The 12,992-nt window shown below is 43.8% G+C and overlaps 1 protein-coding gene across 20 annotated transcripts in view; it reads left to right on the top strand.

Moving 5' to 3' along the window:
* The window catches only part of DENND1A (DENN domain containing 1A), a 501,269-nt gene that overhangs the window by 230,797 nt on the left and 257,480 nt on the right, over positions 1-12,992 (top strand). For all 20 annotated transcript variants that reach the window (XM_054509412.2, XM_064579581.1, XM_045883119.3 and 17 more), the window contains 2 exons: positions 7,301-7,370; positions 12,499-12,579. In XM_054509412.2, the coding sequence (XP_054365387.1) occupies positions 7,301-7,370; positions 12,499-12,579 (151 nt within the window). The remainder of the gene's footprint in view (positions 1-7,300; positions 7,371-12,498; positions 12,580-12,992) is intronic.

Genomic DNA, 12,992 nt, shown 5'->3' with positions numbered 1-12,992 from the left:
GATGTTTGACCAGCAAGACACTGACAGAGGAGCAGGGAGAGATACTAGGTCAAACCAGAGGGCTGAGTGGGGACTTACTGATTTAAGTGGTCACATCATTCGTGAGTAGTTTCCTCTCGTAATGGCTCGTGCTTTCCTATTCATTCTGGTGATTGCAGGGCATGAGGAATTCTTGGACGGAGTTCTAAAGACACCTCGGACCCAGACAGAACCAAAAAGCTTCTCAAAGCTGAGATCGGCAAGAATGTTAGGCAGAGAGGGGTAGGGAGAGTATTCCAGGCGCCAGACTGGGTGTGGTCTGCATACCTCAGTTACATTAGTTAGGTGGTGTATATCTTACAGAAGAGGAAACTGGGTCTTTGATTGCGTTCCTGAGGTGTCACAGAAAGGATCAGAGCTGAGATTCACCCAGGGTTATTTGATGCAAGTCCGTATTGTCTCCAGCGTATGCCATGCTGCTCTGCTTTTTTTTTTTTTTTCTTTAAATTTTGGGGGGTTTTTGTTTTTTGAAAACTTCAAATACTGAATGCCAATTAGCCTTAACCAAGGGATGCTTTATCCGATGAATCTCGGCAAAATCTGTCAGGAAATGAGAAAAGAAAGGATACCTCTCTTGGAGTACCCAAGATGGAGTTTTAAGAGCTCCTCAGGCAGTGGAAATCACTGAGAAAAATTGAAAGACCTTATTCTGTGTCACTCTTCTTAGCTTTAAACTCATTCCAGACCTAAGTTAAAAGCAGCTCTTTGGTACCCAGGGAAGTCCTACTTCATTATATCTCTAATATAATGGTGTCTGAGTGTTTAAATGTTAAAATTTTATTATAAAGTACTTTTCTTTTTATTATTTATATTAGAACCAGAACTTAAATTGATCTTTTTAAAACTTATGTATATAACTAGATTATCTAAGATTTTCTTTTTAGGGTAACAAAGTAGACATGTTCTGGTAAGGCTGAGATCCGCTGGACTGTGCCAAATGGGAAATAATCACTTTCTACCTAGTTGTAAATACTTTCCTGAGAATATTACTTCTCTTTAACTGGCCCTTTGGTCCCCCAGGGATTACAAAATAAAGGGGAAGCCCATCAGTTTGGCATATGACAGGCCCCTGGAGTCTGGCTTTTTTGATCCCTACCTTGCCTTCTGTCCTTCAGCCTCCATACCCTTCTCTCTGGCTATCCCAACTACGCACAGTTCTCAAATCAGGCCCAGTGCGTCAAGCCTGCAAGTCATTGCTCATGAGATTTTTTTTCTGTCACTAATGCACTCTATCCCCACCCCTCCCAGCTTTCCTCCCATACACTGAGAACAACCTAACTGATGCTCAGCCTTCTCTGTGCATGGAGTACTGATTTCCACAGTTGCAATCAGCCATTCTCTCTATTGCATGCCCCTCCCTATAGCCATGGTTTAAAATTTAAAATTTTATTTTCCCAGCTCATATTATTGTTCTGTATACTCTAATTGGTCTACTTATGGTATCTTTGATGAAATGAAAGACCCCTTAGATTCTGTCCTCTCCCATTTTATTTCAGTTTTGAAACAATAACAAACATATCAAAGGGGCGCCTGGGTGGTTCAGTTGGTTAAGTATCTGCCTTCGGCTCAGGTCATGATCCTGGGGGCCTGGGATTGAGCCCCGCATCGGGCTCCCTGCTCAGCGGGGAGTCTGCTACTCTGCCCTTCTACCTGCTCATGCTCTTTCTCTCTCAAATAAATAAAATCTTTAAAAAATAGAGAGAGAAAAGTTGTGAGTACAATACAAATGCCCATTTGGGAGATGTTGCCAAAATAATACCCCGTAACCCCCAAATACTTTGGTGTGTATTTTTTTAAAAAAGAAAACATTCTTGGGGCGCCTGCCTGGCTCAGTCAGTAGAGCATGTGACTCTCAATCTTAGGCTCGTGAGTTGCAGCCCCCACGTCGGGCATGGAGCCTACTTAAAAAAAAAAAAAGAAAGAAACATTCTTTTACCTAACTACATTACAATCATCAAAATCAGAAAGTTTTGACACAAAACTACCATGTAATACTTGGACCCCCTATATATGGGGGGGGCGAGCTGTAGTTCAGAATCACATGTTGCATTTATTTTCCTGTCTCTTTTGTCGTCTTATTCTGGAATAGATCCTCAACATTTCTTACACTTCTTTGAACTTGACATTGGCTGTTAATTTGTAGAAAGTCCCTCATCCTCAGGATTGGGTTCTACGTCTATGGCTAGAATATGATGGAAGAATTCTGTATTGTTTCACTGCATTCTATCAATTGGCACCCTTTCAATTTGTCGCATTACTTAAGGTTGTGTCTCCCAGGAGTCTCCCTTCTTTTTCCCTTTGTAATTAAAAAGTGTATTCTGAATATCCTCATTTTATCCTCATCAGACTTCCGATTCATTTATTTATATTAGCACAGACTCATGATTTCCTGTTTTATTTATTATTACATAATCTCTTTCTATGATTATTTGGTTTGATGCTCAGATTGTCCCACAGATTTTGTCAACAGGAGCCCCTCCACGCTGGCTTTTGTGTCCTGTTGGCATGTCCTAATCGTGTGTTGAACACTGCCTTTTTCCTAGCACAACAAGATATTTCCCAGCCCCAGCTCTGGAATCAGACATTTCTTTTCTTTTTTTTTTTTCCCTTCTTTAAGGAGCTCGGGTTCCTTTTGGTGAAGAATGGTACTTAAAAACCAAGATCTGGACACTAAGCATGCTCATTATAATTGGCGTCTCTCTGCTTCCAGGGCCCCTCAGTGGCTAGAGCTAGAGAATCTATGTATATATAATGTATATATACACATATGTATGTACATACATATATTGTGTTTCTATTTCTTTTATTTGTCTCCATGATTTCACACAGTTAATCTAATTCCAGTAGGACACCAAAGGTTCATTTCTCTTTTCTCTTTGTCCATATTTGTAACTCTCTTCTTTGATAGTAGTAATTCCATTATATATTTACACGCTTGATCAATCTCGATCAGACTTCACAGCTGTAGCTCCTTTCCTCTGTGGCTGTCCTTCTCACCGCACTTGGACTCTGACCTCTTAGACACTGCAGCCTCCTCCTACTGTGGACCTCCTTGGACTCTGCCTTACCACCTTTCCTAGAAGCCCTCCTACCCACTTAGGCTCTGACGTCCCACACTGAACTCCCTTCCACATGCTCTTTTTATTCCTCTTAGGTTCCAACACCAGTCTAGTCAACCTCTTTCTCCTGACATAGATGCTTTCTTACCCAGTGCCAGGCCTTGCCCCTACTTAAACACCGCTTTCCCCCCATCTTGAGTTCTGACGTTCTAAGCCAAGCCACCTTCTGTGTTTCTTCTCTCCTGATCTTGCTGGAGCCCTGACTTTCCCTTACGAGGAAACCCTTCTCACCCCACTCAGACTCCAACAGTCTGGCCTGGTGGCCCCTACAGGAGGATTTCCTCCTGCCTGTGCTTGAACTCTGACGTCCTGCTCACAGCTGTTATTCTCTTAAGTGACCACCTTCCTTGGCTTGGTCAGTGTCTTCCTCTGTTGCTCCCCAACTCACACACCCCCGTCTTGTTTGGCCTCATCTGATGGCTTTGAACTCAACTACTAGCAAGAGATGTGGGAGAGCTTTTTAAAATTTGTAATGGTTTTCTATCTAAATACTTATGACACTGGAGTGGGATCCCATCATATGTACACTTACACAAGGTCACTTAGACACATGCGTATATACACAAAACAGTGGGAATGATTATCCTGACAGTCCATTCAGTGGAGCGAGATTAGAAATGTAAGTCATCTGTCCTCGGTCGGACTCAGTTCCTGAGTTCAGCTGGAGGGTAAGCAGTTCACCAAGCTGACAGATTGGAGCATAGACAGTTTTCATTCAGTATGTGTCGCGCCCCCCCCTCCCCCCCGCCGCAAACTCAGGACAGCTACTTTGTGTCTATAAAACCATGTCTGCTCTATGTTGGGGGCAACTGAAGGGCCTTTTACAGGTGATTTTCACCGTGGGCCATTTGACTCTGAGCACTATGTCTCGAACCTTGCCCCTGCACATCTTACAAGGGCCTGTGATGTAGGAATGTGTGTAGGAATACTCGGATGCTCCCTGAGTTCTTCCCAAGTTTAAGACTTTGTATTGCCTCATATGAAACAAAAGCCTCTCCATTTGACTGTTAGGCCAGGGAGTGATGGCAGAACCTGGGACAGAGTTACCCGAGCCGCAATTTGGTGAGAGAAGCATGGATCGTGGCCAGTGCCTAGGAAGCAGGCTTGTCCCATTTTGGCTTTTCCCCATCAAGGAAGGCTCTGCTGATTGGCCATGATAATTTTATAACTCGATCCAAAGCCTGAGCTAAATAAAGCCCTTGGAAAAGAGTTCCAACTCCCCTCACACAAACTATCTTGTTGTAGATGTCTCTTTTCCCCACTAGGACCACGGCCTTCCTCAATGCAGGGACCCTTTGTTGTTTGTTTTTTCGGGCCCTAGTTGGCCTGAGCCCGCTGCACGGTGGTGCTCTCTCGGCATTGCGGACTCCGAGTGGTTGCATGAAGGTAGCAGGTGGAGCAGGCCCAGAGATATTTGGAACTCCTTTAGATGTCCAGGGACGAGCAGTGTAATGGAGTGTTTGTTTCCTGTCTCTGGACTGGGAAGTAGTGTTTACTCCATGATGACAGACACGCACAGAATGGAGTGGAGCGGCTCCTTAGCCTCACCTTCAGCCGTGCGGGCCGGGCAGAGCCGTCGTGCCAGCGCTAATGAAGCGGTACAGGAAACGCCACTGGATAAGGTTCAGCTGTGAACCCTGGCCTCCCAACAGGGGAAAAGAGGGATCCTTTGAAGAAGAAGACAGCTGGGTTTTGGTTTCAAGGCCTTAACGCTGCCATCACTGGATATTCATCTGTCAGTGCACAGGGGACAACATGTGGGCAACAGTTGCGTCCGGTCAGGCCACGGCGAGAAAGAAATGGCTGATCTCTAGGGTAGCTACGAAACCTGCCATGGCTGAGGGTTCTGCTTAGTGTGGCCAGAAAGAATTGATTTGGTGAGGTTGAGGACGCGTGTGAGAAGCTGGGCACTCTGCTGTGGGCCGGGCGGCCCTACCACGTCACCTTCCCTCAGCCCCCTGGCCGTGGAGGACGCAGGGGCTTGCAGTCAGGGCCCCAGAAACTACTCCCGTGTGTACCACAGCCCTGAATTATCAGAGAACCCAGCCTGCCCCACGTCACTTCGTCCAGTATTCCTGAAATGACTTCAGCTTTTCTCTCATTTCCTCGAGGCCATGATTTCCTTGCAAGACAATATTTTCTCTTCTTCCCCGGCCCCCCCGGCCCCCCACCCCCGCTCCCTTCCTGACTTTGAGTTGCTGGATTTAACTAGTGGTATTTTCTCTTTCAGGGGAAAAAATTTTTTTTGTAATCCTTGGTTGAATTTGTTTACTAAGAGTCCTCTAATCTGGGCAAGAGTTTTCGTCTGAGGGGATTTATTGTTCCCACTATAATGGCTTTTAACTCAGCCGAGGTTTATTTAACAGAATAGGAAGGGAGAAACTTATCTCCTCCCTAATCCCTCTTGAATGTTTACACTGCTCTGTCAAAGTAAATGCTGTGGAAAGTGGCGGCAGTCATTTGCTGTGTAATAGTCAATATGCAGCTGCCAGAGCTGATTGAAACATATTAACATAAGTGATAATACTGTCATAGAAGTGAAAAGTTAAGTTGCTTATCAGTATATTTTGATAAGCTACTTAAATTTTACAGTAGCATGTGCTGGCTTCAGACAGACGTTAATGATGGAGAACTGTGCACTTTATCTGTCCTCTGGATTGCCTCTCACTTCATCTATTACCCTCGGCGGTACAGCTGGTAATCTGTACGGGGTGCTGAGTTCCCTCTGCCTGGCGGGATCAGCGCTCCGCTGCGCGTCCAGCTCTATCAGGAACGGACCTGTGAGCTCAGCAGGGCGGATACGGGCAGGACAACAGGGGCTTGGTATGGTATGACACCCTCCTCGCTTGACTATTTGTCGCTTTGGAAAAGTCTCTTAATGGAGAATAAAGCCATTTAAATTAAGTGACAAACTTCTGCGCGGCAGGCCGTGGGGTGGGAGATAGTTCAACAACAATTCTATAACATTAACATGCCTTTGCTCTTAGTCTTTGTTTGGTTGTGTTTGTTCCGTCAACACCGAGCACTGACGGTATGCCGGGCTCCAGGCTTGGCCCCGGGAAGACAAAGTGAAGAAAGATGAGATCCTTCCTTCTCTATGCACAGTCTGTTAGCAAAACAGACACACCATTGAGTGCCACATGGTGTGTGGAATGTTCTAACGGGAGTATGCATGTGACCAGGGCAGCACAGAGAAGAGGGAATTAGGGCGTGAGGGGCGGGGATGGGGAGCTTACAGAGGACCGTTAGGAGGATGAGTGGAAATAAGCTAGCCTAGACCAGGAAGGTCAGAGGGAGAAAAGGGCCAAGTGTATGCAAGCTCGGGCAGGCTTGAGGATGCCTGGCCATTCTGGGAGGGAGGCTGCAGTGAGAGAAGAATGCACGTGGGGAAGTAGAGCGGGCAGCCAGTAGGGGACCTGACAACGAAGAGCCTCCAACGCCATCCTAAGAAGTCCATTAGTGATGGGGCACCACTGCAGGAACTGGATCTGTGGGCCACTTAGATGTGCATTTTAGAAAGATTATTCTTGAAGCCCCCCAGAGAGAGGCTAGGGTGAGGTCAGGACCAGACTGTCCTCAGAGTGAAGGGGTGCCATGGTCAGGACCCAGTAGACTGCAGTGAGGACAGAGAGTTAGAGCTCGTCCTGCAGTAGTCTAGAAGGGGTGCGGTACAGGTGGGATGTTTGATGCACAGTATGACATGGGGCCTTTGGGACACCTTGCGGACAGCAGCAGGGAAAGTGCTGTATGTGTGAGTGTGTGGCTGTGTGTGTCCAATCATGAGGGACTTGCACAGAAACTTCCTGGAAAGGGTGGGTGTGGTGGGAGAGACCTGGGGGCGCTATTCAGAGATGGTTCCTGATTGCAGAGTCGGCTTTGAATTTCTTCTCTATGAACCTGTTCTAGCTCTGAGGCATGGGAATAATTTATAATGGATATTCAATCCTCCGCCTTACACAGGCAATTTTTTAAAATCCCAGAAATAATTAGCATTCTACCAGTCTGTGTTTCCAGCAGCCTATAACAGGAAGACTCTTCAGGGTGTAGAGGAAGAACTGAAATGTACCAGTCTTGAATTAGCTCCTGGTTAAAGTTTTTGACCTGCATACTAATATTTCATGTTTCTCCTCTTCTTTCCCCAGCTATCTTCCCTGGTTCGAAGTATTTTATAAGCTGCTTAACATCTTGGCGGATTACACGACAAAGGGCCAGGTATTTACCTTGTATTTTATTCTTTTTAGCAAGTAACTTTAACTTTTTTGATCATTAAAGTAATACATGCCTTATATTTCACCAAAATGTTTACCAAAAAAGTAACTCATGCCCATTATAGAAAGTTTCAGATATTCGCAAATAGGAAGGATGAGAAAAATCACTCCTGATATGTTCCCCCTTCCCCCTTCCCAAAAATAACAATCGCTAGTATTTGGGGATGTTTTCTTCCTTTACTTTTGCAGTTAAAGGCATAATAAGTTAGACCCTTAGCATTCAGAGTTAATATTCTGATATCTGATAGCTGATATTCCCAAGCAGCCCTGGAAGTTCATGACATGTATTAAATTATAATTTTGCTGAGGCACAAATTTGAATTGCTCATGTCATGCTGCAAAGCTCGATTTGCGAGTAAAACACTTAACTAGCAGGTGACCTAGCCACCTGTCCCAAGTTCCCCTTTCAGTAAGGCTTTGTTGTGCACTTTCAGTAATTTTTTTAAGGGTCTGAAAAATTACTTAAAAAGTTAGCTCTATTTTACTGTACTTTTGGAAGAAATGATATGCTAAAGTGTCTTCCATGGATGTCAAGGGTCAACTGGAGCTGTATTTAGACTTTCATAGCTCACATTTTTCAGGTGCTATAGTAACAGAAGCATTTCCCCAGGCAAGTAAAAACAGTGGAATATTTTTCATGGGTGCATAGCATTTTATTATGGACCTTAGAAACATTTCCCTGTTGTTGGAAGTTGTTTCTTTTTCTTTTTTTTTTTTTTTAAGATTTATTTATTTATTTTAGAGAACATATGCGCACCCGTGCACATACAAAGTGGGGGAGGGGCAGAGAGAGAGAGAGAGAGAAGCAGACTCCCCACCGAGCATGGAGCCCGATGCAGGGCTCAGTCTCGTGGCCCTGTGACCATGACCTAAGCCGAAATCAAGAGTTGGACGCTTAAACGACTGTGCCACCCAGGTGGCCCTGTTGGGAGTTTTCATTATTTGGGATTTTTTTTCCCACTGTAGTTGTAGCTATTAGCATCTTTGAACATAAAGCATTTTCTTCTTTTTGGAGTATTTCCTTAAGAGGAGAATCTCAGAGGGGCCATTTTTTTAGGGCAGTGGACATAAACATTTAAAAAAATTTGCCGAACTGTTTTCCAGAAGAATTTGTACTGTTTTCTTAAAAGATGCCCTTTACTAGGAATGTACAGGAGTGCCTGGCTCACCATACTCTCGCCAGTACCATTTGTTGAATTTGTTGTTTATTTGACAAGTGAACAGTCTCATTGTTTTAATTGCATTTCTTTATGAGTAGTTGAATATTTGTCCATATATATAATTCCTTAAATTTTCCTTTTTGTAAATGGCCTAATATTTTTAATTGATGATACATTATTATTAAATGTTACAGAAATTTTTTTCTCCTCATACTTTCTACAGAACATTAGATCCATTAAAAAAAAAAAGGGTGCCATAGTTCAGTAATATTGGGGCTGGGGAGAAGGAAGGTTGTGTTTCATTTTTGTCTCCTTAAGATTCATGTCCTAGTGGCTCTGAGAAGGTCCTGCCATGGAGAAACGTGTTATTCCATGCTTCCCATCTTGTTTGGCCCCAAACCCTTTTTATTCCAGGACAAATATTAATATTCTGAGATACCAGTGTTTCCTAGAACATACTTGAGGAAATGCTGCTTTGGAGAAGAAGTGGAAAACGTGTATAATGGAGAAATCTTTCCTTCAAGTAAGATTTACTTACCAGCAATGTATTCCAGAGGCCACAATAATCGGAAGGAATAACTAATAGAAATGGCTCCCTAGGTCACTACACTCACTCTCAGAGGATGCTTAGGTATCTGGGAATTTTGTCATGAAGGAAGTGATTTATTCTTTGAAGTGATTTTTTTCTTTGATGAATGAATTCAGAGGCCACCTTGCGTCTGTTCATCAGTTTATGTTCACAATTCACTTTAGTCAAACATTCAGGTTTTCACTCAAACTTGAAGGATATCTTTAGTAAATAGAATTGCATCACACGTAGGCTCTTAACAGTCTTAGAATTGGAGATTGGCTCACATATTTTTTTCTTCCATATTAATGCTCTAGTCAAAACATAGTAGACTTTTAAAAACATGTCTTGTGGTACAGAAAAGCTTAGGTCTGTACAGCTATGCATAGGGAAGATAGGATTATTATCCCGTAAAATTGGTGCACGGGTCCTCTGGACCATTGCCCCAGGAAGGACCCTGCCTCTTGGAGTATTGAAGAGTTGAGATCAGTGATGTGTTTTAGTGGAGTCTGTTTCCCCCGTACCCAGTACTCTTTCTATTAATTCTTTTTCTGGTTAAAGGAATTACGACACAAATGATAGGAAATCTGTCTACAACTGCCTTACTTGTTGGCAGGGTGTGGGTCATCAGATTAGAACAGGAGGAAAGAGCTTTTATTAAAAAAACAGAATCCCCTCCCCAAGTCCAGAAGTCTTTGGGTATGGTAGGCTTCAGTTGGGGGGTGTGGGGGTTGGTAGTGACCATGATAGCTCAGAGTGGAGTGTTGGAGCCTAAGATACATGATGGGGGTGTCTGTCTGGGTCATGGATCCACCATGGTTATCAGACCATGGATGGGGCATTGAGGACATCCCTATGGAAGAACTGGCAGGGGTTGAAGAGGGCATCTGAGCTGGAGAGCAGCCTGGCTGAGGGTGTTGGAGCCTGAGGGACAAAGCGGTTGTTTATGTGCATGCGGTAGTATTGGCAATGGCTTGGCACCAGATATCAGAACTCTAGGAGGATCTAGAAGGATCCACAAGGAAAAGGGGGCTGCAGTGGTCGAGCACTGGGGTATTGGAGCCTGGGGTGGCGAAGGCATTCTTGTTGGGGAGGAGTGGACAGTAGCAGCCTAGCATTGGATATCCCTATTCAAGCAGGGCAAGGAGGGCTCCTGGGTGGATAGGGTCAGTCATAAAAGATTGGTTACATACAAATAAGTAAATATATTAAGAAAATAGGATTGATTCTTCATTTCTATAGAATTTAGTTACAAATATGAAAAGGAAGGAAACTAGAAGGATTCCTATGTTGGATTGGAATTAGAGCCATTAGCATGAACAAAATATGTGATACGGGATTCAGTAAAGATGCGTCTATTGTGGGTGTCTGCGTGCGTAGTATATTTTCTGGCTCTAACCACTAAAAGAGTCTGGGGTTAGCAGTACCCAGGTAGCAATGAGCACACCTAGTAGGCAAATCGTGGTTTCTAAATAACATTTTCCACTAAAAGGAGCCAGGGCTCTCTGAAGAAATGTCTAATTCTAGGGCCAGGGCAGGGAAAGTATAAAATGAGCCTGATATCTTTTTGTGCCAAAAAGTGTTCAAAGGAAGTGCTTAAAACATGATGGGGACATGTCAGAAAGACACAGAAGTGAACTTGAAGTGGTTGAGGGCTTCCCACTGGTCCAATCTGGGACAATTTGAGCATTAAAACAAATAACGATAGCAAAGGCGTATAGCCATTGAATAAAACAGGAAACCATGTGTGCTTACCGATATAAATAAGTAAATAGGTAAGTTAAAAGTTTGAGGAAGGGGATGTTTACATAAAGTATCACTCCACCAAATGCTTGCTAAAGACAAAGGGAGAATGAATACCTTCACAGTAGAGACTTCAGATGAATTAATCAAATGATCAAAGTGAACATCATGAGTAATGGAATGAATTGAAGTCTGAATCAATAGAAAACATCAGACAATGGAGAATTATTCCACAAAATGGCTGGTCTCACTGTCAGGTGCCTACAAATCTGGGAAAGACTGGGGACCTGTTCCAGACTGATGAAGACCAGAGATTCATAACTAAAGGCAACATGTGATTCTGAGCTGGATTATTTTGCTATCCAAGGACATTATGGGCACAATTGATAAAACTTGAAGGGATCTGAGGATTTGATGATAATGTTCTATCAGTGTTAATTTCCTGATTTTGATGATTAGTTGTGGTTGTACCGGAAAATGTCCTTTGTATTTATGGATGATGGAACATAATGTCAGTAACTCACTGTTAAGTAGTTAGGGAAATAGAAAATTGCTGTTCTATAATTATGTAAATTTGAGATTGTTTCAGAGCAAAATTAAACATGTGTGCACATGCACACATGTTCATTCCTCCGTGAGAAACTTGAATGATCAGAGTTCAGATTGAAGCAGGTTTTTAATCTGCACTCATCCTCTTTTTGCCTGTCCTTTAAATTAATGACCCAATACTGCTGTGAAGCAGTGGAGAGGTCTCTGGGCTCAAACACAGAAAACCTGTGTGTAGCTCCTGGCTGTGCAACTTACTAACTGGCTGATCTGAGTCCAGTTGTTTCAGCCTTCAGAGCCTCAGTTTTCAGTCTGTGAAGTGGGATAGTCCTGAGCATCAGACAGATAAATGGAAACACATGTAAGCGTAATACTTTTATATTAGCACAGACAATTCCACAGGGTGGGAGAAATGGCTTTTGCATAATTCTGTAAGCAGCGTTCTTTTGAGCATTTTAAAAGTGAATCTGTTTTCAATCGAATAATTTGTACTGCTTTGTATTTCATTCTGTGGCTCAATTTCACTAATTAAAATGCACAGCCACCATACTATATTGCATGCTGCTGTATGTAGTTCATTTTAACTTTCCATAATTGGATGCTGCTGTGTGTATCGAGTGAACACTCAATAAAATTAATTGAGGGTAATGATGATGAAGACAAGATCTAGAGTGTCATCGTTATTTCTCCCAACCACCCCCGCCCTGTAAGCTAGAATTGTTTGCATTTAAAAGTTGTTGCTATGGAGTTGAGAGGATAGGTTTGCTGCGAGCTTATGGTATATGATCCATAAAAGGCGGTCATGGTAGGTGTCTCACTCAGAAAATGTCAAACTTGGTGTGGGAGGATCTATTTGGCTCTTATATTGAGCCATAAGCAGTGTCTTTTGTCCAACCCTACTTGAATATCAAGCCTATTTCTGTACTGGGGCCAGCCCCTCCCCAGCCCCCTTCATCATGAGGGCCTCCGGCTCACTGTGTGCCCAGACCTCCCTGCAGGCCTCTGACTAAGGGCTCAGCCTTGCTTTTGTTACTTAGGCCTTTTATTTCTTTCAGGAGAATCAGTGGAATGAGCTTCTTGAAACTCTGCACAAACTTCCCATTCCTGACCCAGGAGTGTCTGTTCATCTCAGCGTGGTAAGTGGGGGCAGAAAATTAGCGATCACCGAGAAACCATTTCATTATTAACAGTGAGGCGGAGTTAGCCGAACAAGATCGTCTTTTGTCATCTGCACCTTCCCCAGCGCTACCTCTGAATACTCTGAAACATCTGGACTCAAGACAGGCCAGGGAGTTCAATTTCTTCCTTTCTCTGGGATTCCGATAAGGAATGGGTCCCAAATGTCCCCAGGCTCCTTTCTTCCTGGTTGTCATCCCATCACTAGCATCTCCTAGATGGCAGGTGCTGGGCTTGGAATGGCCCCTACCTGCCTCCTCAGCCCCCATCCTGGGGCTCCCTGCCTCATGCTTTGCCCCCCAGCACTGTTGTGCATGCCTCTTTGCCCATCCTGTCGCCCCTGAACCGTCAACACTGCCTCTCTCCTCTTTAC

This window comes from Mirounga angustirostris, unplaced genomic scaffold (genome assembly GCF_029215605.1).
Source record: "Mirounga angustirostris isolate CCGP_5_RB_7025 unplaced genomic scaffold, mMirAng1.0.hap1 SCAF_15, whole genome shotgun sequence".
In the NCBI taxonomy this organism is placed as follows: Eukaryota; Metazoa; Chordata; class Mammalia; order Carnivora; family Phocidae; genus Mirounga; species Mirounga angustirostris.
The sequence above is the reverse complement of the archived record's forward strand: the minus strand, read 5'-3'. Positions and strand labels throughout refer to the sequence as shown.